This window comes from Triturus cristatus, chromosome 1_2 (assembly GCF_964204655.1).
Source record: "Triturus cristatus chromosome 1_2, aTriCri1.1, whole genome shotgun sequence".
Classification (NCBI taxonomy): domain Eukaryota; kingdom Metazoa; phylum Chordata; class Amphibia; order Caudata; family Salamandridae; genus Triturus; species Triturus cristatus.
Window position 1 is genome coordinate 1,110,613,483 of NC_140580.1, and position 27,755 is coordinate 1,110,641,237.

At 44.0% G+C, this 27,755-nt stretch overlaps 1 protein-coding gene across 1 annotated transcript in view; it reads right to left on the reverse strand.

Annotated features, from left to right (window-relative positions):
- Positions 1 to 1,392: 1,392 nt before the first annotated feature.
- The window catches only part of PSMB7 (proteasome 20S subunit beta 7), a 170,913-nt gene continuing 144,550 nt past the window's right edge, over positions 1,393 to 27,755 (reverse strand). Inside the window, exons 7-8 of the mRNA XM_085613751.1 lie at positions 5,445 to 5,596; positions 1,393 to 1,651 (exon numbers count right to left, since the gene is read on the reverse strand). Coding sequence (XP_085469877.1) covers positions 1,540 to 1,651; positions 5,445 to 5,596 — 264 coding nt within the window. The 3' untranslated portion in view covers positions 1,393 to 1,539. The remainder of the gene's footprint in view (positions 1,652 to 5,444; positions 5,597 to 27,755) is intronic.

Here is a 27,755-nt window from a genome sequence, read left to right on the forward strand (position 1 = left end):
GCATTTACCTTCCTGCAAAATCAGATTATTCATTGGACAATTGAATTGTGTTCTTGTTCCCTGTAAAGAAGGGAGATGTTTTATACCTGCTGCTCAGCCAGTGTGAGTGTGGAGTGGATATTGGATGTCAGAGAGTCAGTTGGAGTATGGGCTGAGCAGCAGCAAGGCTGCTCCTGGTAGGGCTCTTCCCTATAGATCTTGATCTTAACTACTTAATAAATCTTCTTACCTAATCTACACCTGGACTTCATTACATTACAACAGTAGGCAACTGTACATCTGCCTGCTCATCTAAAATCCAGGACTTTTTTTCCACTGGTGAGGACTGATCTACTAAATCTTGGTGGATGAATGAATGCTTATAGACTTGCAAAGTAATCTTCTGCCTTTTTCCTTTTGTTGCAGGATTCAGAATCTTGCTGGCATTGTACTAGTCGAGAATTGACATAATGCGACTTGGTCTGACATTCCGTTGGGCTTTGCTGCATGGCCAAGGCGATGTGTGTATCTGATGTTTAATGTCATGTCAGATGTTTAACGTATGTTTGATATTCATTTGTTGTTTCTCCAGTTACTCTTCCAGAGCTTTATGCTGGCCTTCCAAAGTTGGTCGATGTGAAATTAGAGTTCCTAAAACCAGAGACTAGGGCACTCCAGTATGTCAAGTTGCCTTTCATAGTCATTTTCTCCATCTGTGATCGAGCTTCTTTTAAATTCAATCTACATTTTTATGACTTGTCCAGGACGTTGTGCCCATGTGATGCAAAAAGTGCAGCTGGGGGAAAGGCTGCACATAGGTCTACAGTTGAGTGGCCTCAGCTGGCAGTGGTCTCATTTTCTTACGGTCACAGGTCAACCTTTGCAAACCGGAAGAGACAACAGCAGCAGTACAGAGTCAAACATAGTAGATGAACAAATACTCTGCACTTTTCACCTTCTTGTTGTGCTAGTGCCCCAGTAGTGAAAATTGCGTGCTCTTAAGGGAGCCTTGGCTAGATAGCCTAGTACACCACAGTATTCTTCAAAGATGGTACAAAGTTACAGGCTCCCTGGCGGTGTTAGATATTCATTAGATGTCCATTTACTTCACAAGGTTCATTGTTTGGCCCTATTATTTTACCTTATATCAAACTGGCCATCTTCCTAGCCAAACAATTCAAATTAAATGTCAGCTATGAATTAGGTTTTCCTGTTTATAAATGGCTATACTGCAAAGATTAAATAGTGTATATTGAACTGCAATTCAAGGCTACTGTCCCAAACACTTTGTTCTTTTAGTTATACATTTCTGCATATGTGATAGTAAGGCTGAATATGGTAGTTACAATTTCAAGGTAGTAGGTTACTTCCCAAAACAGGTCCTCATTCAACAAAATAAAACTGACAACATGATTGGATGGTATCCAATGCATTTATTTATTTCAAAGGATATGGGGTTGGTGTAAAAGAAACTGCCTTTCGATGCACACTATAATTATGTATAACTGGGTAAAACATTAACCCAATACAGTAAGAAAGCAGATTTTTCGGGAACAAATTCTAGGATATATCCATTGTTTGCACTGTTTCTTCCATGACATCCAGATCCCATTTAGTAACTGTTTCTGTGAGTACTCCTGTAGTTCCTTTCTTGTACTTGTATTTGCCAGACCTGTGAAAGGAAGAAATTGAACATTAATATGGTCTTAGTAGAAGCGTAACGTTCTGGCACAAAAAAGGTTTTTTTTTCTTTTTTACTGAAAGTGGAATTTTCAGTCCAGAAGACAACGGGTGCTGAAGGGGAATAATGTTTTGTAAAAAAAAAATAGAAAAAGCCCTCAGAATCACAATGCAGTGTATAAATCAACATACTACCCCACTGACTTTTCTGTATGTGCACAGGAACTACCTAAATGGATCTGTAGAAAGGGCAACAAAAAGTTAACTATATGGAACTGACATTTTAGGTAGTGGAAACTCAGTATGTAAAACGTGTTTCTTTAAATACTTATCAGTTTGAACTATTAAAATGATACTGATTGCTGTTTCACCATTATCAAGTTCATGCTATACTACATAATTATACGTTATTAAGTGTCTATGGTACAAACAAAATCAGTTGATCTTATGTGTCGAATGTTACCTATGCATAACCTTTGTCGATTTCCACAGAACGTTTCACAAACTTGCCATTTATAAAACTCGGATTTATGTCACAATATAATTGTTATCAAGTCTAACAGTATTTTAACAATAACTTCCATTGGTTAAGGGCAAGATTACATTAATTTAAACATTTAGGGCCTGGTCCAGCGTTTAGTAGTAATGAGTGGAAGCAGTCACTTCGACATATACACATTGTAGGAAACTTTATGCTCGTACATTCTTAATCAGATGTTTGCACTTCCACAACAAATCAATTCTATTTTCCTTTTGCCACCCACCCTAAAATCAGGCTCTTTAGATTTTACAGCTTAACCAGTGTTTCACGCCCAGTGTCTTAACCTCCTATGCGACATAGTGCCGACAGTATGCTTCATCAAATGAGAGAAATGAGTGACCCGACTCTAGTTGATTATTGCAGTTAATTACTTACTACTTGCCCTTCAACACTTGACCAGACCATTATGTTTACAGCGATAAGGGGGCAAGGAAGTCAACTCAAAATATTCAAATGTGCAGAACCTGGGATCAGGTCCTGCGGCACAGTAGACATAAGAAATAAAACAGAATCACGGTCAGTCGGAGACGGTCAAAAGCTCTTGGGCATAGATGTAATTCGAGTATATTTTCAGGTTTTAATCCTCTAAAAAACAACGTTGTTTCAACATTAAAAAAAAAAACGTTGACCGATTACCTATCCCCAACAGTCACCTTAACAAAACATACAGTGCCTCTGAGACTGAGGAGTGGTAATTCTTACAGGGCCAGCAGCTACTGAAACAGGTGTTGGATACCAAGACCAAATAATAAATGAACCCTCTTTCAGTCTAATCGGGCAATACATTCAGAAAGTTCACTCACTAGGATCTATTCGAAAATCATCACTACCGGGGCAGGGATCTCCTTACAGGAAAGTGTGGCGGACAGTAAAAAAGTTGATTAAACTTGAAAACAAAAAAAGTTAAAAATGATAAATATTCATTAATTTCATTTATTTAAAATTTAGAAAAAGGTTTTAAATACCACAGCACTATTTACTTTAATTTTGAACTAAATATTTTATTTTATAGGGAAGAGGTGTGGCGCGGCGGCCAGGGCGACTGACTCTAGAATCTGGGAATCACGGTTCGATCCTCGGCGCCGGCGGCAGATTAGCCCATCACCATGTGACTCTGGGCAATAGCTTGCTTAATCTTCACGACGGCCCCCAGCGCCTAGAGACCCTTACGGGTGATTGTTTGCGCTTTACAAATGTGGATTATTTATTATTATTTAAATAATTTCCGTTTTTGATTTATCAAAAAGTTATTTTCCAACTAAAATAAAATGTTTAATTATGTATTAAATATTTCTAAACCTTTTGTATAGAAGACATTTAAAAAAAAAAAAAATTACATTTCATTTTATATTAAAAGGTTATTAGAATATAATTTAATTTATTTTTATAAATTAACATTCAACATATATATTCTTAAAATATCGAAACGCATTAGTTTATTTTAACATAATTTCCCTCTGGTTTAAGTCCCTGCCTCAATTATTTTCTATCAGAGGGTGTTGCAGTATCAAAGGGTAATCAATAATGGAGGAACAAGGGCAGAAACCGGTCCAGCATACATGCCCCAAGACAAGTGAATCAAAATAGAAGTATGCAGTTCCTAAAGGGGAAGGTCGAAGAACTAAGGGAAAGAGGGGAACCCAGGTGGGAGGATCAGAAAGGGGAAAGCTCCAATAAGGAGCAAGGGCCCCCACACACCAGAGAGGTGTCATAGCTCCTCGTTGGGCCGGTGCTGCAATGCCAAACGGGCCCCTCAGTGGGGCTCTATGCCGGAGGTCTTTAGATGAACACGCCAGGAGACCCTATGTGTCTGAGTGGTGGGGCGTGAAATATTGAGCAGAGTAGGTGTAGTGCGTATGAGTGAAAATAAAAATAACTATCAGAGCTCCAGGGAACCTTTAATAACTGGACACTGTGCTATGGTTAAAAAAGACTGCTGGGGTCTAGTCTGGCAGGAGGAATTCAACTTGTTGCAGCTAAATATGTGTAATGATGAGTGAAAGTGGATTTAAAAGGTCAACATGTTTCAAGCCTAAATTCCTCCAACTGGATGTGTGGCGTTTCTTCAGGACCAGGGGGTTGGGACAAACAAAAAAACCGTCATCTACTCTAAACAGTCATAGGAGTATCCTAAATAGTACCGTCCCAATAGGATGAATTGGAATCAATCCTGAAAAAAGGGGAAATTAATCTTGTTGCAAAGTTCGTCCTTCTAGTGAACCTCCAGCCAGGATATCAGCAGGCATTCACAGCAGTGGTGGACGAGAGTACCATCAAATGGATGCTCGCTGGAGTGGGACCTACCCACGAGCCGGAATCCTGGGGCGATGTCAGTGGGTAGCCATGCATGATGCTGGACTAACTCTAGGTCTGAGCAGAAATACATTTATGACTGTCTAGGTCGTTTTTGGCTGTAGTTACTACAGAAGTGCAGTTTGTGAATAGCACTGGGCTTACTCTTTTGTAGATAGGTGCATGTCAATCCCTTAACCCCTCCCATTTAGTAGTATTCCCCATTTTCCAAGGGCTCCCACCATCCCTCTCCACATTCTTCTGAGGCATAGGCCTGCGGTGATCTCTGACCATAAAAGGAAACAACAGACTAAGATCTTCACATATAGAATTGTGAATAGCATGTTTTAGTACGTGATACTCCTAAACGTAGTACAAAATGCAGTTTGTGAGTAGGTCTGATAGAGATGCACTTTGCGCTCAGCCATTTAAATTTTCTGACATTTTTGAGTTGGGAAAACTACGTGACCTGTAATTGGTTCCAACAGCCTAGAGTAGTGCTAGGTAAAAAAAACATCAAAAGATAAGTGTTTCACGTTGTCTCAAATTGTTATGATGCGTATTTAGGGGAATAGCAACTCATGAGGGTTCTCTAGTTGTGGATAACAGTCAGAAAAGAAGGACAGCAAGTGTTCTTAAAAACAGTTTTTGGTTTGACAATGGAGCCAATGAAGGTAAAAAATTACAATGGGTCTATCTGGATGCCTAGACAGATAGAAAGCACTATTCTGAACCCTGTGGACTAAATGTACAGAGCTTTGTCTGTATCCCAGCTGCACCCAACACTCTCCTTACAACCAATATTAGATGTACTGGGTTTTGCAGTATTTTATGAAAGCACTCCTTCACACAGTGGAAGCCCATTCATGGGATAAAGGTAGACAAGTCACTCCCTGCGGTCATTTCTCTGTTCACACCATGTAAATCTAGGGAAAAAGAACATTAATCTCACCTGACTCCCTTTTTGTTGGCCTCATCATAAGGACGGAGATAGTCTACTTTGTTCTTGGTTATCACACACAGGTCTATGTTGCTTCCTGAGCCAAGGTCATTGAATATGCCAGATGCAATGGCATCTCGAACAAGCTGCTTGGCCTCCTCCTCCTGTAACAACATGAAAAAATTATACACAACTCCAAAAGCGATGATTAGCATACAAACGTTTTCTTCTACAGTACAACATAATATAAACAATCAATACTTCAATAAGTGTGGTTAAAAACCTTGCAGAGTCACCCTTGGACTTTTCTCAAAAGCGGATTAAGGAATATTTTTCATTAAATGTATTCCCACTCAATAAAAACAAATAGTTGCCATCTTATAGATCTCTTATGCTCTCACCCTGTATTCAACCGTAGTATTTCATGCAAGCGTACAAGTTACCTATTCCCAATACTAGTTAAATTCACTCAAATGACCATAGTTATAAACTCCCCCAAAAGATATTTCTTGCCCGTTTAGACAACCTTCCTATGTATATGATCAGTAAGTGGTTTATCTCCTTAACAAAACCTAGTGCAATTCTTACACTGAAAAACACATTTGCAATCACAGGCGCTACACATGTAACACTCACTAAATCGTCCTCACCAACCGCTGGTTGTGGTGTGGATATGGAAGCTCAAAGCAGCAAAAACAAGCACATGTGCATGCATGTCTTTTTTAGCATGTGTAAGGCAAACATCATAAAAAGCTTCAAGGACCGTCAAGATGCAGGGTTAGGATTCCTGGTGGAGCCCAACACACTAGTTACCCCACTTGCATCTGCCATATGCTGTAATGGTATCTAAACAACATAGGTATGTTATCACAACTAAATTAAGTACAGTTAATAATAATTATGATTTTTGGTGGCATTGAGAAGACAAAAAGAAATTAAATGCAAATTTTAAAAAGCCAAAACGCGTTTCTAAAATGAAAGACTGCTAACAATTTCCAAGTGAATTCCCATTATCAATGAGTTACAAGGAGTGAAAGTTTACTGACAGCACTTCCAAATAGTGATTTACTCTAAGCACTGAAGTGCAGGCCGAAAACCTTGATTCCGCAGCCTACCATACACTTTATTTTAGTATTGTTTAAACCATTTTAGATAGGAGCAGACATAGTGCCAGATGTAAGAACACAGGAATAGCAGTTTCCTCATTGCCATTTCCTGCAAATCGCAATTAGGAAATCGCTATCCCCAATGTAGGAAACTCTTTTGAGTTTCATTAGCAATTCACAGTGAGTCGCAAATAGACCTACCCTATGAATATTAATGAGGTAGGGCAGAATTTGTGACCCATTAGGAATCGCAGCCATCACAGGGACGGTGGCCTGCTGAGGTCAACAGACTTTTTAACAAAACAATCATTTTATGTATTTATTTAAATGCAGCTATTCTTAAAGGAATGCATCTAAAAAGAAAACAAATTAAACTTTGAAGTTTTATTTTTTAAGGTTAGGCAGTGGTCAACATTCTCACAGGGGAAGGGGTCCCTTTGCCATTTGCAAATGGGTTACCGCCACTATTAAAACAGTGGTAAAGTATTACATTTTGCAGCTGGAATTCAGTTGTAAAACAGTTATACATACCATACAGATTTGGTATTTGGAAGGGACACCCAAAGCAAATCCCTTCCAAATACCGAATTTCAAAAAAGTGGTCAAAAATTGACCAAGGTACGTGCTCAATCCGGATCTGCGCTTTCGGCGCGGAAAAAGAAAGAACTGATGTCAGCGCGCATGGGTGGCGCTTAAGTAGCCTCCGTGACGTCGTCCCGGCGTGCATGACGCCAGTGACTGGCGCGGAGCCGCACGGCGCCATCTACTGGCGCGCAGGGGTACTGCTAAGCAGAAAACTTTCCGGATCCAGACTGACGCCTGGGGAATATTCTAAGGTAAGGAATCTATCACTAACGTGTCTCTTTCAGATATGACAAACTGGGTTTCACACTGGACACCAAACTCTCCATCGAGAAAAACATTGCCAGGAGAAAAAAAAAATAAGACTTCCTGATATAAGCTCTCTCTTCTAAAGAAGGTGAAACCTTTTCTTCCATAAAGAAGACTTCAGACTTCTGTACAAATTCTCATACTTATGAATATGGCTAGTGTTAATGCCTTGCTCCATTGCCTCCAACACTTCAGAAGGACACCTGTTAATGGCATCCTCCACATCACAGCACATCTCATTCAGGGCCTGAAGAAATCCAACCAGGGTCAATGAGAGTCCCCCCTCCCACCGACCTTGGGTTTGATGTGTACCTGTTATGGGCATAAGGCTCAGCCACACTAGCCGTGTGGAGTTTTTATCGGGATAAGTGGGGTAAAGCTAGGTGGTAGGAATTTTAAAGTCTAGCGCCGAGACGCCTACGGGTATTCGTTCGCGCTCAATAAATGTCAGAAATAAATAAATAAAGATCCTTGTGGTTTCCGGAAGCTTAGGTCACATAAATGGAAGGAAAAGGTGTGATATTAGGCAAAGATTGAGGTTTGCAGGGCATTGTGGGTAAGAAACCGTCATGGATCCCGAGGCACAGCACCATGTGGCTTTGGTAGGTATCCTTGGGTGACTGCCGAGCCCAGGGTTCAAATAATGCAGCTATCCCTATGGCCAAATCAGGTAATTAGTTTGACAGGAAATGTTGATTTCTCCACATTGTGTTTTGGGCAATTTCCTGTCGCAGGCACTTGGGTCACCCACACAAGTGAGGAACAATTTTTATCTGAAGACCTGGAGCAATGCTGGGCGGTAGTAAATTGGTGAATCAATGCAGATTCTAAACATTCCCTCACAGAAATATGAGGTAAAGTGTATTTTTGGCCACTGTTTGAGGTTTGCAAGGGCTTCTAGGTCAGGACACCTAGTGAGATCTACACAAATCACCCTACACTGGACTGCCCTGGTGTCTTGTTTTCAGAAATGGGTACACTTGGTGGGTTTACCCAGGTGCCGGTTGAGCCAGGGTCCAAAATCCACACCTACCCAAATTGCAAAAAACAGGTTTGGTTTGAGTGAAAATGATCTGCCCATGTTGAATTTTGCGTGATGCCATTTTTATCGGAAGACAAGGGGAAAAGTTGGGTGGTAGGAAATGTGTGGCTCCTTGTAGATTTCAGAACTTTCCTTCACAGAAATGTGTGGAAAATGTGCTTTTTTAGCCAATGTTTGAGGCTTGCAAGGGCTTCTGGGTAAGAAAACCTGGTGAGTCACACAAATCAACCCACATCTGACTCAGCTGGGTGTCTAGTTTTCAGAAATGTGCAGGTCTGGTAGGTTAATGAAGGTGCCGGAAGAGCTAGGGCACAGAATCCGCAGCTACCCACCTTATTTAAAATAAAAACAAGCATTGGCATAGCCAATAGGTCTCGCCTTTGGGACCTTATAAGTGTTTAAACATGCAACAGTTGCATAACTAAATACTTATAAGGTCCCAAAAGCGAGACCTATTGGCTATGCAAAGCGGCCGCGAAAGTGAAAGTAATCGCGGTAAAGCGCAGCGCGAGCGCCCACGCACATGCATTGTAGCTCTAGGCTGGCCTGATAGCACTTTTTGGAGCCCTCTCAATAAGTCTCGCCAGACCAGCGCATGCGCTGGGTCAGGCGAGACCTAAAAAGGGGGAGGGGGATTCTGCTGGGTGAAACAGGTCTCCATGTGTTGGATTTTGTGGTGTTTTCTGTTGCAGTCATTAGTCCCAGCCACACAAGTGAGGTACCACTTTTATCGAGAGACGAGTGGGAACACAGAATAGAACATTTGTTATTACCAGTTGGATTGTGCCTCATTTGTGGTTTTCCTAATGTATGCCCGTGTGCAAGATGACATTTTGCAAAATGACAGCTGAATCACAGGATAGTAAGGGTAACCCCAAATTCAGAGGTTTACAGATACCTGATGTTCCTAAACCCAGTATCCTGTGTACATTTCAAAAATCCATAGGTTTCCTTTGTACCCATTCTTCATATTTTACCGTATAAATTGCTGTATAGTGGGTACACAATGAAAAATCAATGTAAGGTGCTGTTCCGTTATTGCCTCTGGGTATCGCGTGTTTTTGGGGAACCTACAAACCCTATATACTGCCATGAACAGAAGGGTCTGTTGGATGTGCCAGTATACTAATTTTGTAAACCTGACATTCTGACAAGAAGTTACAGATGAAAATGTCATAAATTGCTGTTTTTACCTACTTATTTTCAATTGTTTTTACTGTTATTTTAACAGTTGGTTTCTTTGGAAAACCCTTGCGATATGTACACTAATGACCCTTTGCTGAATTCAGAATTTTATCTACTTTAAAAAAAATGCATAAAAACAAGCAAGGTTCACTAAGACAATTAGCTTTTTCCACATCCTGTTGATTATTCCTAACATTTTCCCCTTCATAACTCCCTACACTACCTCCTCCTAAACTACTACATAGTAGTGACAACATTTCTCTTAACCCTGAATCTAAAACTACCACATCTTGCATTTTGCGATATCTTCCACCATCCAGTCGGCATAGTGGTGGTCTCTCCATTAGCTGAACTTCTATTAAAAAAAACAAAAAACACTGTCAAACCAAGTGAGGAACTGAATGTTATCACCTAGCAGGCCATGTCGAGTAAAGGGGAACTTCCAATTCCCTCCAAACATTGATTCTGTATTCAGGCAGCTCCCAAAGATCCTTTCTTCATTGAAACAGCCTTGAACTCGTAAAAATCATCAAATACCTGCTAGGTGCATTCAATAACCCTTCACCATTGCTTAAACACTGCCTGCAATAATTTTATTCACATTAAATTTCAAATAGCCAACACCATCATTCTATGGCCGCAGGTTTTTATAATCCCCTTTTCCAAGTCACAGTTTCCAACAACTCAACTCAAACCTTCATGTCATCCTACATCTACTAAAACAGACAATATTCTCATTCATCCACGTTTCCAGTCCTAATTTATGAAATTAGGACATGCCTTGATGTCCAACTAGGCATCCTGGTGGTATCCATCATGAAAATCCATATGAACCAGGGTACACAACTCTGCTTCCCAGAAACACATTCCTTCAGTTGCTTTTAGAAGAAAAGATAATATTAAAGTTCTTAGAACTCTGGTGGAATTCCACAATGAAGTCGTCTGATCTGCAGATGCATGTCTGCCAATTAGTTGGTGGCAGAAGTAGGGGACCACCATTAGGTACATGTCCACCCACCAAAGGGAGGGAAGAGGTATTAATGTTCACAGCATGCTGCAAGGGAATATAGCCTAGTGACTATCAGCACCACGTGAATATTACTAAGTGCTTTAAATTCAAACAACTGGTGCAATAGCAAACAATGTAGATTGGTCAAAAGAGCAGTGGTTGTGGGTAAGTCGATGAAGTATCAGTAAAAGTACTCACTCTAGAACTTTGGAACCTTAGAAGGAACATATGTTGACACAGACTCCTATAGAGACAGTGCCATAATGAAGACTCCTGACCTGGTTCTTTCGGTCACATTCATAAATGCTCAATTTCTGTACAAGATGAGAACCAGAATTGGTGCCAATAACTTTCTTTCCCAGTATTTTAGAGACCTGTAGGGAAACGCCTTCACACAGAAACTTGGGACTAATGTAGGGCATTAGGCCCACCTGATTACGGCAAAAGGAATTCCGCTAAAAAAAGAATTCCTATCCAAACAAAAGTAAAATCTTCTAAAAAGAAAAACACTACTTGGTCCTCTAATCAATTAATTGCAATGAAACTAGAGGTACATAAATTAGAAGGAAAAATGCTTAACACATATGACCCCATGCTAAAAATGTGTTTTCAAAATAAATCTGAAGAGGTTTACAATTTGATTAAGTATGCAGAGCGTATGTAATCCTCCACCCACCTTAATGCACCATATCTAACTCAGGAACTATTCCACCTCATTAAAGACTCCATTCACTCTTATGCAGAAACAGTCAATACATTTCTACAGCTTCCCTTTGCAATTTATCCACTTCCATTTTTCCCAATAAAATTAGATAAGAAACTGTAAGGGACCTTATCAAATCTCACAATATTTGGTTGATGAACCAGTGGCATAATTTAACAAGTGCCTGACTATTTCAGATATGCAATTACTAAATATCAGTCATCCTTCTGAATCCCCTGTGGATACTTGCCTTGTAAAATTTATGATAGAACTTGCAGCTGGTTTTATTGAGGAGATGTGTTATTTTTTTAACTCACAGGAAACCAGAACTGTACCTGAAACCTCAACAATTACAAAAAGACAAATCCACAATGCAGAAGATGATAGTAATTATCCTGTCTGAAGCCGGTAGATGAGTCAAGAAGCAAATTAGGATGAGAGATGATAGACGTATGCCAGAAGTATACATTTAGATGTGGGACCTATCATTTCGAAATAGAAAGGAAGCTGGATTGACAGGGGCCCAAGTAAATTTTGTGAGGTGTGGTAGAAAACAGGATATTGGGAGATTATTCTTATACGATTTTAGAAAAGGGCAGTAGAGAAAAAAAAGATTGCCAGATGATGAAGTGGCTCTTAACTTTTGTAAAGTGTGGCATTACTTCATCAGTCTTGAAAGACTGTAGGTGGTCAGCAGTAAGTAATAACAAAAATGAACTATTTAGAGATGGAAGAATAAATCCTGGAGGTGAACGTAAAGCATGTGGTGACTGGAGGACAGCAATATTCTGAAGCGTTCGCTGTTTTGAGGACCGCGTATGCACATGGGTACACGAACGCTTTAAAAGCAGACGTAGCTTTTACCTATCTCACTGGTGCCAATTTACAATCCATGACCGCCTCCTCGGCTTCTCTAACTACCACCAGGCAAAAGTGCTCTTCATCTCTCCAATTGTAAGTTATTGCTAAACACAGTGTCACTCCCTGAGGTCAGCGCCCTCTCTAAAAGGTCAGCACCCAGTGCAGCCGCACTGGTCGCACTGCCCTTAATCCGGCCCTGACCCCACCAAGATTTGAACTTCCTGGCTACCGCCATATCTCTACAATGGATATTATCTACTTTCCTAGAACACCACATACATTAGCCTTTTGCAGTTTATCAACACTTCCTTGTATTTCTGAAATGTATTTCAATAAGTACGAATGACTCTTGCTCACAACCTCCCGCTCCCTCTCCCCCATGAACTTTAATTTCTATCAGCCATCTTTAGTACGAATGACTCTTGCTTACGACCTCCCTCTCCCCCATCCCCCACGAACTTTAATTTCTATTAGCAATCTTTCATTGGCCCTCTTTCTCCTGCGCCACATCTACTCCCTGTCATTCAAACGCCTGTGAGCTGTTACTCTCTGCATCTCCTATCCATCCGCCAGGGTGTTTCCATTTCCCGTACCTTCACCTCCAGCCTGTGATGCACGATTTGCTTCATTAGGCTCGCAATGAATTTGAACTGAGAGTTTTCAGTACTATTGAAAAGTACCCCAATCCGTGATTTTAAAGAGCTCGGAATAAATACCTGCCGACGCCCAGCTATATAAAGGCTTGGCTAAAACTAAATATGCCTGCTCACTTTAAGCCCAAAAGGTATTACCAGCAGACCTCACCCCAAACCAACTCTCGAAATGACAGCGAGATCTTGGACTCCTCACCACGGGGAAGCCTTCGGCGCTGCATCCCTACAGGCGCTATCGAAGCTGCACATTAGCCTATCAGATGCTTGAGGAAAAGCGCCTGGTTTGTGGAGGAGGTTGGAGATGCATGCAGTGCAGTTCTCACAATCTGTTAAACACTCTGCCTCGCGGTACAGCACGCTTCCTATGTGTGATGTATCTGTTCCTGTGTTTGCCGGCTGGAAGTGACACCCATGATGCACGATTTCCTGCCGTGCCCTAAACATGACAATAATTCATGGGTTAGTTTAAGAATCCATACCAGTTCACTCCCATGCCAGGCAGGAACCATTCATCATTTTAAATTGGCAATACACAGAGGCCACACAGAGATCAACCAGCCAGCGGCGAGCGGCTCCAGCAGATAGGAAGACTCAAGAAATCCCCACCGTCTGAACATCACCGAGCACACCAAGCCCGCTCCCTGGGCAGGAGCATCTGTTGTCCTGGTCATCAAACACGGCATTTCAGCGGCTGCCCCGTAACTGGCTTATCTACCATTTGATACGCACCCGTTCACAAAAAATGAAGATACACTAACAGACAATTTAGTAAGGAGATCTTACTACTGTGAGAATCTGCATCAAAGTGCAGAGACGTGAAGGCTACTTGGAAGACATGTACTGCTAATGTAGGTGTTAGTAACAGGGTTTCATTGTCCCGCTAGAGCAAGTCTGCAGCTAGCGAGCACCACGCGGTCGTGCACACTGCGAATTGCCCCACTAGAGCCAAGTCTGAGCTAGTAAACAAGTAGGAACATAAGCGGTCTTGCACGCTGTGAATTGTCCCACTAAAACAAGGCTAAAGCTAGCAAACGCGTAGTAATGCAAGCGGCCGTGTATGCTGCGAATTATCCTACTAGAGCAAGTCTGCAACTAGTGAGCGAGTAGTAACGCAAGCGGTCCCAATAGAGAAAGTCTGAGCTAGTAAACACGTAGTAATGCAGTCTTGTATGCTGCAAATTGTCCGAATAGACACTAGAGCAAACCTGAACTAGTAAACCCGTAGTAACTCAAGCAGGCTTGCATGCTGCGAATTGTCCCACTTAAGCAAGTCTGAGCTAGTAAACACGTAGTAATGCAAGCGGTCTTGCACGATGCAAATTGTCCCACTAAAGCATGTCTGAACTAGTAAACAAGTAAGAACACAAGCAGTCTTGCATGCTGCGAATTGTCCCACTAGAGCAAGTCTGCAACTAGTGAGCGAGTAGTAACAAAAGCTATCAAGCATGCTGCGAATTGTCCTACTAGAGCAAGTCTGAGCGAGTAAACACATAGTAACGCAGTCTTGTATGCTGTGAATTGCCCTACTAGACACTAGAGCAAGCTGGAGGTAGTAAATACGTAGTGACTCAAGCAGTCTAGCACGATGCAAATTGTCCCACCAGAGCACGTCTGCAGCTAGTAAGCATGTAGAAGCAATCGGTCTTACACACTGCAAAATGACCAACAAAGGCAAGTCTGCAGCAAGTAAGCACATAGTATCCGAAGTAGCCTTGCTGGTCACGAGCACAATGGACGCCAGTGAGGTTTCCCTGAACATGTGTTTAAGCAGGTCTATTAATGCCTGATCTCGGTGAACCATGGATGGCACTGGCATCATGCACCTGTTGAACAACAGCACTTGCCTATGGTTGGCGCTTTCGGGACTTGAAGCATTTATTGTTCTCACTAAAAGGCACTTGCTGTGCACATAGTTTTCAAAACACTGAGGCAACTGACCCACATTCACTCAGACATACTGGACTAGGGAAGCACTGTATACACAAGATGTCTAGACTACTCTCAATCGACCATCACATTTGGCCTACACAGGGATGTCAGCTTTATTTTTCTTTCAGACAAAGAAGCAGTTCTCCTCCCCCCACAAAACTATTTTCTTGCAGAGTTAGAGAGTAGAGTCGGAGAATTACCACCAAATACAGTTACTGCTATCTGATCAGCACACACAAGAACAACCTACCTTGTGCACAATTTAAGAGAACGAAATGAGGGCGGTAGAGGCTTGGTGAACAGGAATCTACCTAGCTCCTTAAGGGAAGTATGCATCAAAAACTTTGTGCAGTTTCTATGTCTGTGTGTCACCTACCACCGTTTTACCAACCAGCAGCAGACTTTTAACCATCTAGGTCTGAGTCACTAAGCATTTTGACTGGTGATATTTCATGTCGTAGGTGGTTAGTGAAAGCAGTCCTCACTCCAAACACTTACTACAGAGTTATAAAAACAAGATTGTGGAGGTGGTAATGTGTGACCAGAACGTGTGGGCATATTTTTAGTGACATTTTGTTCTGGTGTTGGTTATGTTTTTTGTGCTGGATTATTTCAATGTCATATTGTTTAGTACTGCAGTTGATGTGTTGCGTTCTTTTTTTATTGTGATGTACCTGTATTTGTTTAGGTGTGTTGTGTTGCTTTTTGTACGCTAATTTATGTTCTGTTTAATTAAGATTTGTCAACACATTCTGCTACATTTCCAGCCAAAAGCAGCACAGACCTTGAAAGTCCTCGTGAGAAGCAACCCTTTACCACTGAATAAAGAAGTAAAATGATGCTGACCTAGCTCAGCACCTTCTTAAGACACCAGTCAGCCCAAAACCGTGGCAGAGACTGGGTCTTAACCTAGTGTCTGTGAGCTCACTTTGTAGGACACATCCCTTGGTGTCAGCACGGCATACAACAGAACTAGTGAGAAGACCTGGTCTATCATACAGCTCCAGAAGACAGAAATAAATCAAGCAAACATATGCACGCCAAATCAAGCAACACAATACAATGAGGTAGAGACATTTTCGAACAGTCACAAAGAAAATAAAGTCACAAATTTCAAATCAAATCAGGTGTTTGTTAAACGCGACTATTCACCCGTAAGGGTCTCAGGGCGCTGGGAGAGGGGGGAATTCGCAGGTTCCAGTCCATCAAGGACGGGGTCTGTCGAAGAGCCAGGTTTTGAGGTTTCTTGTGAAGATGGGGAGCGATGTTATCTATCTGAGGTGGAGCGGAAGGTCGTTCCAGGCTCTGGCCGCGCGGAAGGAGAAGGAGCAGCCTCCCGATCTGGTCTTCCTGGTGCGGGGGACCACAGCGTAGGAGTGCTGGGCTGATCATAGGGTCCTTTGTGGTGTGTGGAATTTGAGTCAGCTATTCCGGTATGCCGGTCCGGTGTCGTGGAGGGCCTTGTGAGCGTGGGTTGAAGGTGACTCTAGCTTCGATGGGGAGCCAGTGGAGTGTGCGCAGGTGCTGGGAGATGTGGCAGTGTCTTGGCAGGTTTGGACCAGTCTTGCGGCAGCGTTTTGGATGTTCTGTAGCTTGCGGTGAGGTGTTTGTTTATTCCTGCATAGAGTGCGTTGCCGTAGTCGAGCCTGCTGGTGACCAGGGCATGAGTGACTGTCTTTCTGTGTTTGCGGGGGATCCATTTGAAGGTCTTACGTAGGAGGCGGAGGGTGTGGAAGCAGGAGGACGAGACGGAGTTGATCTGGCGGTCCATTTTGAGCTCCGAGTCCAGGATGATTCCCAGGTTGTGTGTGGTCCGTGGGGGTGGGTGGGCTTCAGAGGGCAGGGGGGCCACCAGGTGTCATTCCAGGCGTCTGGGTTTGGGCCCATGAGGAGTACTTCCGTTTTTTTGGTGTTTAGTTGTAGGCAGCTGCTTTTCATCCATTTGGCGACGTCTTTCATGCCTTCTCGAAAGTTGTGTCTGGCAGTGTTGGGTTCGTTGGATAGGGAGAGGATGAGTTGGGTGTCGTCTGCGTATAACACAATGTTGAGTCTGTAGGTTCTGACGATGGGGGCGAGTGGAGCAAATTAGACATTGAAGAGCGTAAGGCTGAGGGAGGACCCCTGTGGGACTCCGCAGGTGGTAGGTGTAGGGTCCGAGAGGAAAGGGGTGGGGGGGGGGGGGGGGGGGGGAAGTCTGACCCGCTGCGTTCTGCCGGAGAGGAAGGAGCGGATCCAGTCGAAGGCCTTGTCTTGGATTCCTGTGTCGGGGAGTCTGCGTATTAGGGTGCGGTGAGAGACTGTGTCGAACGCCGCCGAGAGGTCGAGGAGGATGAGGGTTGCTGTTTCTTCTTTGTCCAGTAAGATACGGATGTCGTCTGTTGCGGCGAGGAGGGCGGTTTCCGTACTGTGTTTTTTTCTGAAGCCGGATTGGGAGGAGTAGAGGATGTTGTGCTCTTCGATGAAAGTGGCGAGTTGGCTGTTGATGGCTTTCTCGATTACTTTCGCTGGGAACGGGAGGAGGGAGATGGGTCTGTAGTTGGAGGCCGGTGGGGTTAGCCGAGGGTTTCTTCAGGAGGGTGTTGATCTCAGCGTGTTTACAGTCGTCAGGGAACGAGGTGGTTGCCAGGGAGCGGTTGATGGTGTAGCAGAGCATGGGTGCTATTGTGTCGGAGGCTCTGTTGAAAATGTGGTGGGGGCAGGGGTCCGTGGGGGCCCCGGATTGGATTGACTTCATAGTCTTCAGTGTGTCTTCGGTGGTGAGGGCTGTCCAGTTGTCGACCGTTGGCTTCAGGGTGTCGGGGTGGTTGGTGAGGGTTCAGTGTGTTGGTTGTCTTTGTTGAAGTTGTTGTATTTGATATGAGTTGGAAACTTTAGATCCTTTAACTAGAAAATAATCTCCCTTTTTCTGTGTAACAGCAAAGGTGAGATTTTGGAACAATCGGATTCGGAGGGTTATGTGGCCACTACGAATTACGAAGAGATGGCTGTTAGTGTGTTTGTAAATATTACAAAAAGACATGCCTGTGGTAAAAGAGGATTCGTTAATCTTGGTGAATCCCTATTCGTACTCTGTTTTCCCAGACACCAAATGCAGGTCGTTGTACACCTGCTAGGAACACTCAGAGCTGTTTGCAGTTACAGACTTGAGAGGTTAGAAGAATCCCCTTCATAAGAGGTCCTCTGTGCCATCAGTGCTGAGCCTACATCTTCAAACACAGGGTCCTTACAGAAAGTGGATCAAGGCTTCAAGTCGGTGGTAGATGGCACTCATCCATAAGCCAGAGTCCTGAGACGAGACAATATGCACTCAAGAAGCTTCTCCTTTCTCAGAACCTACTGAAACATCTAGGCAGACACTGGAGTGCCAAGGTTTTGCTAGAGGGAGTCTCTGCCCTGAATAAGCTGTGCCGTAACTTTAACACAAGACGTCTGCGAGATAAGAGACCAAACGGCGTAGGACTACATGGACGGCTGAAAGAGGGGTGGGGGAGGGGGTGTCAGACATGATAAACTGTGCATTTACCAATATGTCAATTAAATGATTCTGATCATGTACCAGTGGCAGTTATGCCTACAGGAGGCTGTAAGAGTAGCACATTTTTGTCACCAAACTGGACTTTAGGTAAATTTAAGAAACAAATCGAATTCGCGATCAGCAGTTTAGTCTGATAATTCCCATTGTTCTATATGACAGCATGTGAATGATGGGGGCAAACTCCATGTCTTCTGTAGAAAAGGCAGTATGTTTTTGTTCTTCGAAGAATGACTTTCCTTGGGATAAGGCCATTAAAGGCCACTCTGCACCCTTCGATTTCCAGGTCACCAGTGGCGGTGAAGAATCTGGGTGTAAACACTCAAACTGCACCGTTTCAAGCTTAATATTACAAGGTATCAATAATAAGAAAGCCTGTTGAGATATGGCATGGTTTTAGGAATTTAAAAAATGTTGGATGGAGGCAAGTTGCTCGTATGAAAACATTAATTGCAAACCATCCACCGCCTGAAAGGACACCAATATAAGGGCCCTGGACCTAGCCTTCAGGATGGAAATGGTCTGATGTGGTGGGGGTGAAAAGCTGCCGTTCATTTACTGAGACAGTGTGAGTAAGGGTGTCTACAAAGGAAGTAAAGTGAAGGAAGCGGGGAAGGAGGAAAAATGCTAACTCCAGACGCAATTTTATATGCGACTCATCACTATCTGAAACCATTGAAAAATTGATTGATTTATTAAACTCTATAAACTCCATGAAGATTCAACCACTGGTTCTCTTACATCAAACTTTCTGGATGTGAAGGTTACGTACAATACTGAGCCATGCCTAGATGAAATCCGACCGGCATTAGCCAAGAAACTGTATGTGCAGTTTCAGCATGGCTGCCTTCCCTTGCGTTCCTTCACCAACAAATGGTCCAGTGGCACTTCATTGGGGTGTCCAGCATGTAGCTCGGGTGAGGAGTCTGAACTCCATGTTTTCTACTATTGCCAGGGATACCATACAATTAGACACAGATGGTTGATCCAGTTGTGTAGGAACCTTGGCACAACACATTGTAAAGAAGCATTCAGGCTCCTAAAATATAACACTGAACTGCACATTGTCTATGCGGTATCACGTTTTCTAAGCTCAATGTGGCGGGCACGGATTAATTTTCTTAAATTTTAACCACGGACTGGGCTATGTGATTGACCTTCTCATTGCTTTATTCTCTAGTACCATTTTAACCTACAATTGTTTTTACCATGATGTTTAGCCTTGTTAACTGTTTTAGCAATGTTCGTACCTACTTGTGTCAGTTCTTTTAAGGTCTATAAAACGAAATAAAGAAATATACGATGATGATAAAAGTAAATTCACACCTGCAATTCCCTACGCATGAGTGGGTACCTGAGTCTAGAAGTGCAAATAGACTGAGGTACCCACTCACACTTTATTTATACTGTACCACAATTGTGTAATACTGTAATATCTCACACACACAGTCTACTGTGGCCATTAAAAAGGATGCAAAGATTAAAACTCCTAGGTACCATTAGGGTAGGCTCCCTGCATAGGTGCTTGGCAGGGTAGTAACCGAAGTCGGGCAAACAGCGAGCACTTAGCAGCGAACACCAGGGGCACGAGCTGGGTCAGGGCGAGGCGGGGCAACAAACAAGGAGGGGACGAGGGCACGTCATTGAAACCGCTCTGGCCAGCACTTGGCTCTACCTTTCTATCACACGTACACAGAAAGCTGGGAGGTGGCTGTTTGGTGAAGTCAAACATTTGTGTTTAAGTGACCAGGCTGATGTTCGAACCGAGGTCTAGCGCCTTTGCCACTACTCAACAGCTACTAGTATCCAGTCACAGAAAAGTGAATGCACTTTACCCACAAAATATAGTAGCTCGGTTTTCAAAAACCGAACTAAACAATATGAACTTCGCCCTAGCCGGACTTTGTTCTTGAAACAGGTTGAAAGGCGTGCAGAGATAGGAAGGTTTTATCTCAACTGCTCTGGCGCCCTCTAGCGGCCACATAAGCACAAACACTTTCTGGACAGTCCTTTCAAAGCACAGACGGCGATAACGAGGCTAACTGAAGGCGGCGGAAGGCCCAAATATTGGGGGCTAAAGCGGCACGCGAAATCAACACCGCAAAAAGGATCACAAGCACAAACAATTAAAGGATTAAATTCAAGATAGCAGTTTGAAGTGAAAAAATCTGAAAATAACCTGTACATTTAAAACACAATGGAGTCGAAAATTACACTTGAAAAACTTGTGTTATTCATGTTATTTAACGAAATTGTTCTTGCCATCCCCAATGAAGTAAATGCAATCATGTTCAAGCTAATGTCACATAAAAGTACCAATAATTACTAAACAGTTGACGAGGAATAAATAACAAAGGTAATCTGTGCGTGTGAAGGCGCGGAGGGGGGGCGCCAGCACAACCAAATCAAACGAAACCGAAAGCATCAGCGGTAGAGATTTTGTCAAACACCTGAAGGCACACATAACACAAGATAATTTATATTAAATGATTTCATTTTAAAGTAATTCAATTAAGATAGAGAGACAGCACATCGGGTAAGGCACCTGTTGCTGAGATGTGAAATCAGCCTGCAGGTATGTTGAGCTTTATGCTTCGGAAGGTGAAACAAGCAGGACACGGTTGGGAAATCGCTACACCTGTGTTTTTACGAGACTACTCAACAGTAATCCGTGGTGTTAAAAAAGCCTGGTGTGTGTGGTAAAAAACATTTCACAACTTGGTCTCAAACTATTCCACGCTGATCGAGGCAGGAGCTGAAGTTATGCAAATCTGAGCAGGCGCGCTCCGCTTTCGAACGAGTCGAAGTAAATGCTTCCAACCCTCGGTGACCTTTCAGGTGAAACTGTTGGCCGGTGGCGGAGGGGCGACAGCTCGGCGAAGGAACATTAAGAAAGAGAGGGAGCGAGGGGCACAGAGTACGTATTATCTCCTAATGAGCCACTCGCCAGTAACTAACCGCAGTGATGCTACGGCAAGTTAGATGGAGATGTAACAAATGAAAACGCGCAGAAATGACAAAACCTGGTTTTAAAATTGCAATCCTTTGAGATCTGGTCAGTAACATAAAAAGATCAAATGAAGAGAGGTCAGAGGACACAAATCTTTCCCTAGACCGGCGCGTGTGCAATTAGAACACAAAAGTGACCACCGGGGGAGCAAGGGCATTTACAGATGGGGTTAAATGATGCTCCTGCAGATGACAGTGAGGTGCGGCATACTGGAATAATGCCCTTAAAACGGAGCACAGTATGAATTTAATACGAGCCATTAGTTTCCGCATATAAAGAAACCAAGCTGTTCAGCACGTACAAAGACACAAGCGCGAGGCGGGCCGCAGATTGGACCAAGTTTGTTGAGGAGAACGCACCGGGCCATCTTCATGCGCAGCAATCTGACGTCCGCACAGCCTTCTTATGCGCAGCACCATCTTACAGCCATCTTATACGCACTGCCTCTCTACATACACAAAGCATGCGCAGAGCCATCTTGCATGCACCCAGCCATCTTGCATGCACCCAGCCATCTTGCATGCACACAGCCATCTTCGTCATCTTTTGCGCACTGCCACCTTACATACACAAAGTATGTGCAGAGCCATTTTGCATGCACGTAGCCATCTTGCATGCACACAGCCATCCTACAGCCATCTTAGGCGCACTGCCACCTTACATTAACACAGCCATCTTACGCGCACTGCCACCGTACAGCTATCTTACATGCATACAGCTATCTTATGCGCAGTTACCTTCAGGCTCTTTCATGCGCACAGCCATTATATGCGCACAGCCATCATATGCGCACAGCCATCTTACATGCGCACAGCCATCATATGCGCACAGCCATCATATGCGCACAGCCATCATATGCGCACAGCCATCATATGCGCACAGCCATCTTACATGCGCACAGCCATCTTACATGCGCACAGCCATCTTACATGGACACAGCCATCATATGGACACAGCCATCATATGGACACAGCCATCATATGGACACAGCCATCATATGGACACAGCCATCATATGGACACAGCCATCATATGCGCACCGCCATCTTACATACACAAAGCAAGCACGAGCCATCTTACATGCACACAGCCATCATACGTGCAGTGCTATCTTACATACACAATGCATGCGCAGTCATCTTATGCGCACAGTCATCTTACATGCCCACAGCTATCTTACAACCATCTTGCATGCGCGCAGCCATCTTGCATGCGCGCAGCCATCTTGCATGCGCGCAGCCATCTTGCATGTGCGCAGCCATCTTGCATGCGCGCAGCCATCTTAGGCGCACTGCCACCTTACAGCCATCTTACATTAACACGGCCATCTTACGCGCACTGCCACCCGTACAGCTATCTTGCATCCATCTTATGCGCAGTTACCTTCAGGCTTTCATGCACACAGCCATCTTTCATGAGCACAGCCATCTTACATGCGCACCGCCATCTTAGATACACAAAGCAAGCGTGAGCCATCTTACATGCACACAGCCATCATACGCGCAGTGCTATCTTACATACACAATGCATGCGCAGTCATCTTATGCGCACAGTCATCTTACATGCCCACAGCTATCTTACATCCATCTTACATGCGCGCAGCCATCTTCCATGCACGCAGGCAGCCATCTTCCTTTGCATGCGCGCAGCCATCTTGCATGCGCGCAGCCATCTTGCATGCGCGCAGCCATCTCATCTCACATGCGTACAGCCATCTCACATGCACACAGACATCTTGCATACTGCCACAGTTCGAACACGAGAAACAAAGAACAATGTTCAAGTTAATAAAGCTTTAAATGATTCGACTTGAGTTAGATGCAATGATACACCCTGCACTGTAAGATCCACATATAACATGCACCACACCCAGTTCTCTATAAAAAATAACAAGCATTGGCATAGCCAATAGGTCTCGCCTTTTGGACCTTATAAGTATTTAGTTATGCAGCACAATATCCTTGGTGCAACAACACCAACTGTTGCATGTCTAAACACTTATTAAGGTCCCAAAAGCGAGACCTATTGGCTATGCCAATGCTTGTTTATCATTGTGGCTCTGAAACAGTAACATTTTTCAGGAAGGGCAGCTGGGTAGAAAGAGGCACTTACTTTCCTAGGCCGGCCCCATTCCAATGAATCAGCCTCGATAATCGTTATTAAAGGACTTCGGTATCTCGGTCACGTTTCTGCACTAAAAGTTGCCTTTCCAAACAATAACTTGTCTGCGTTTGTTGCTTACAAGGAGGCGGGACAGCGTTTTTCCCTGGGGCAGGATCGCCCCTGGTGTCACCCGGGACGGTGAGCGGGATTCACGGTGTTAAACGCCTCCTCCCTCCCAAAATAATGGCTGTGGAAAGAGGCCGTCAGAACGGATCAGAGACCGTGGCCGAACCTCTGCTCCGGTGATTGGATCAGAAGAAACATGGGGTGCAGACAACAGCGCGAGAACAGAGCGGAAGGGAAGGAATGATAGCGAGGAGACACCAGTGTGAGACCTCGGAAGAGTGGAGAGGGTAATCAAACTGAGATACTATAGGAGACAGGAGAAGAGCTCCAGGAGACAGGAGGAGAGCTATTTCTGAATTAAACTAGGAGCAGGACCCTAATGCAGGGTCCCTAAGCCCTTGATTATTCAGGGCTTCTCCGCCCTGAAGCTGCTGGTCACTCCAAACAGGCAACAGAAGAGAGTGGAGCGGAGTTTTGAAAGAAGAGAAGAAGGGAGAGTTGAATGCGGAGGGGCGTGATAAAAAACATGAAAAGGGAGGTGAAGGAGTCACCACAGCCGAAAGCATGAAAAGGGAAGAGAAGGGGTAACCACAGCCGAAAGCATGAAAAGAGAAGGAGTAACCACAGATTAAGCGAAGAGAGAAAAAAGGATGAATGGATGGGGTGGGAGTGGAGGAAAAGAAGAGAAAGAGCAGGAAAATGCAAGACCAAACAGAGAGAACACGAGAGGGAAGGAGACGGTAGGTAAGAGAGAAAAGGGCAGCAAAGACATAATAAAGGCAGAGGGGGCAATAGAGTGGAACGAGTGAGTGAGAAGCAAAGATCAACAGATAATATTGCAAATGAGATAATAGAATGATGAAAAATATAGGATAAAGAAAGAAGGGCAGATAAAAAAGTGCGGCAATTGCGTTAAAGAAGGGACAAAAGATGGAAACAGGTGCGAGAAGGGGAAGAAGGACATGTGTGGCTAAAGAAAAGTCGGATGTGATAGAGAAAGAGCAGGGAGCGAGACATTGGATATAAATGTGCGATGGTAGGAAGAGAATGGGCAAAGACATCAGTCAATATAAAGAGAAGGACATGTGCAGACACAGGGCTAGACAGAGCTTGCCACACACTAAAAGAGTGCACTCGTGCATATAGACGCACTCTAGATGGGAGCCAGAGAGACGCGCACACAGACTGACATCCCTAGCGAAAGCGACACACATAGAAACTTGCAGAAGTACAGGTGCACACAAAGTAGGACAGATACACACGCTAACAGCCATCGACTTAAAGCTAACACCTAGGAAGACATAATAGAATGGGTGCAAGCTAGAAAGTGACAGAGTTACAAGACACAGAGGAGCATACAGGGAATGACAACAATTGGAATATTGACATGCTGTACAATTTGACACACATAGATAGATACATCATGGCGTCACGCTGGGATATAAACACAGAAAGTGGCTGGCACATATAGAGACACCAGCGTACACAGACAATACGTAGACGGCGTACACACGTACGCACACACACAGAGTACTCACACCACACGCACACACAGGCAGAGCAGAGACCAGAATCACTCTCAGAGCGCGCGCGGGCAGAGCTGTGACAGCGAATCACCTGTGTGAGGAAGAAGGGAGGGCGTGAGAGAGGAGAGAGCACAGTAAGGACACTAGTCAAACCCTGGAGGCTGAGCTCACAGGCTGGCAAGGACAGAGCTCCTTCACCCGCCTGCTGCAAGTGGCAGAAAACCTGGCACCCAACTTCTACAGCCCACTAAGAGGGCACCATGGACCGCCAAGGTGCCCACTTGCGGAGGTGCTTCCAGTCCGCCCTGTACCACGTCACCACGGGCATTGAGAGGGCAGCCAGGACGGACTGCTGAGAGCTTCGAGGGATGAACTGGTCCTCCGGGGAGAGAAGTGAAGACGGACTGGCACCTCTGGGAGAGGAGTGGGAGGAAGAGAGCTGCAGCCCGGGTGAGGAAGGGTCTGTGGTAGCAGGGATTGGCGTGAGAAAGGTTCTGCTCCTCTGGGGGAGGAGTGAGGAGGAGGAGGGCTGCACCCCAGAGGAGTGAGGACAGGTCTGCACCTTTAGGTAGCAGAGTAAGGACGGGTCTGCACTTCAAAGGAGTGAGAAAAGCGCTGCCCCTCAAATGAGTGAGGAACGGTCCGCACCCCGAGGGAGAGCAGACGACTGGTCTGCACCTCAGAAGAGATGAACGGTCTGCACCCCCAGAGAGGGGCGTGAAGACGGGCCGGTACCTCTGGGGGAGGAGTGGGAAGGAGGAGGAAGACAGAGCCTCAGAGGGTGCAGGCGCCGAAAGTGAAAGTGATCGCGACAGAGGAGAAAAGACAGATGGCGGCTGCGCGCGTGCACACAAGCTTCAGGCCACCAAAATGCCTGTGGTAGCACTTTGAAAACCCCCTTACTAAAAGTCGAGCAACAAGCAGGCTGCTCTAGGCTCGACCTAAAAACAGAAGTATCTAAAAAACGGGGAAATAAACCCACCCTCCTCATAGCCTGCTGTGCATAGCTGCAATCAAGGGCATTTCCTGGCTGGCAGCATGTGACAAAAACAAATTCATTTATCCATGTTCTTGATAGTTTCATGTCAGAGCAATGATACCACCTCCTCTGTACAAAGGGCAACGCCTGGGCCTTCAGAGAGTGTGGTCTGAAGAAAACGTGCCTCAGGCTGGAGAGACAAACCAGACCTGTGGCTAATGCAGAATAGCAGCCACGAGCAAGCAAAATGCAACTATTGGAAAAATCAGAAGAACCAAGGAGGAATATTTACTTAAGGGTGGCAGGCACTTAGGGGAACGCTGGTCACAGAACCAGGACTCAGGTCATCAGTAACACAGAGAAGGCCATGATGGACACAGGAAAGCACCAATTGGACCAAAGGATGCAAATGTGTGGGGAGGTAATGACAGATACCAATGTTGTTTAAAAGCAATACTGAGAGCGGCTTTTGTCTAAAAAAACGTTATTGTGTCGATGAAAATCTAAGGTCCTAAAAGACGGATCGAAAATGAAATCAGAATGTTTTTCGCTTCTAATGACAGCCAGTAACCACAATGAGGGGACAAGATTCTTAGTTGTACACTTTGCATTTTTGTGGCTCTAGGAATGGACAGAAGATGGCTGCCTTAGGTGCGTCCGGTGCATGGATGCTTTCAGACCAGATATGGTCGGTTCCGTTCTCCATTGAATCCAGTGGTGACTCTGGAGGTGTGGGCTGATGACAGTCTTTGACTGGAATACATACCTACATCAAACCGTACTCCTAGAACCTTTGTATAAAACCTAAAGTGCCAACATGCACCGTACTGCATGCGGAGTTAGGGAGACTTTATACTTCATGTGTGAAGTTTTGTATGGGTTTCAGGCTTTGTACATTTTACATCATTTGGCTTGTAGAAAAAAGTTCTTGCAAAACCTTTGTTTGGGAGAGGATTCTCTTTAAAAAATGAGATTTTTTTATTGGACAAAAGTTACTTTTTAACAATTCGTTTCTCCCACACTTTGAACTTTGCAAAACTTGAGTGTTTTGAAGAAATCTTCATTAAGTTTGCAGATGAAATTATTCGCAACGTTGCACACAACTAGCTACAAAACGAAAAGTTACTTTATGTGTTATTCAACAATTTACAGCACAGCCCAACTAAAAGTTTTGAAAATTTGAAGACAACCGTAGTATACAATATTCAAGACCCGGTCTAATTTTTGACGCACCGTTTAGATTCGTGAGGAGAAACAGGACTTCATACAAGGAGCAAACCACTCTCCTCCAAAGTACTGCTGGGAGGATATTCAACCAATACTCAACATATATAATAAATGATTCTATCACTTTCAAGTAAGACATTCGTTGAAAAAGAAAAACAAACAATGCGAATCAAGCTAACTTGAAAACAAATCGATTTGGAAAGAAAAAAGCTATTCTGCTAAAACTGTGGTCTGGAAAATTAGTAGCTGTGTAAATTCTGGCCCAAATCTGTTTTTAATTAGCATTACTTTATATTTATTTACACACGCACCAGCACAAGCAGAGTTACCTGGCAACTTTTACAGAACATTAAAAATCATTGTACTTTAACACCACTGAAGTAATATGGAAGGATCAAGATTTGAACTGGACAACTCTACTGTACGCTGCGTGACTCGACAC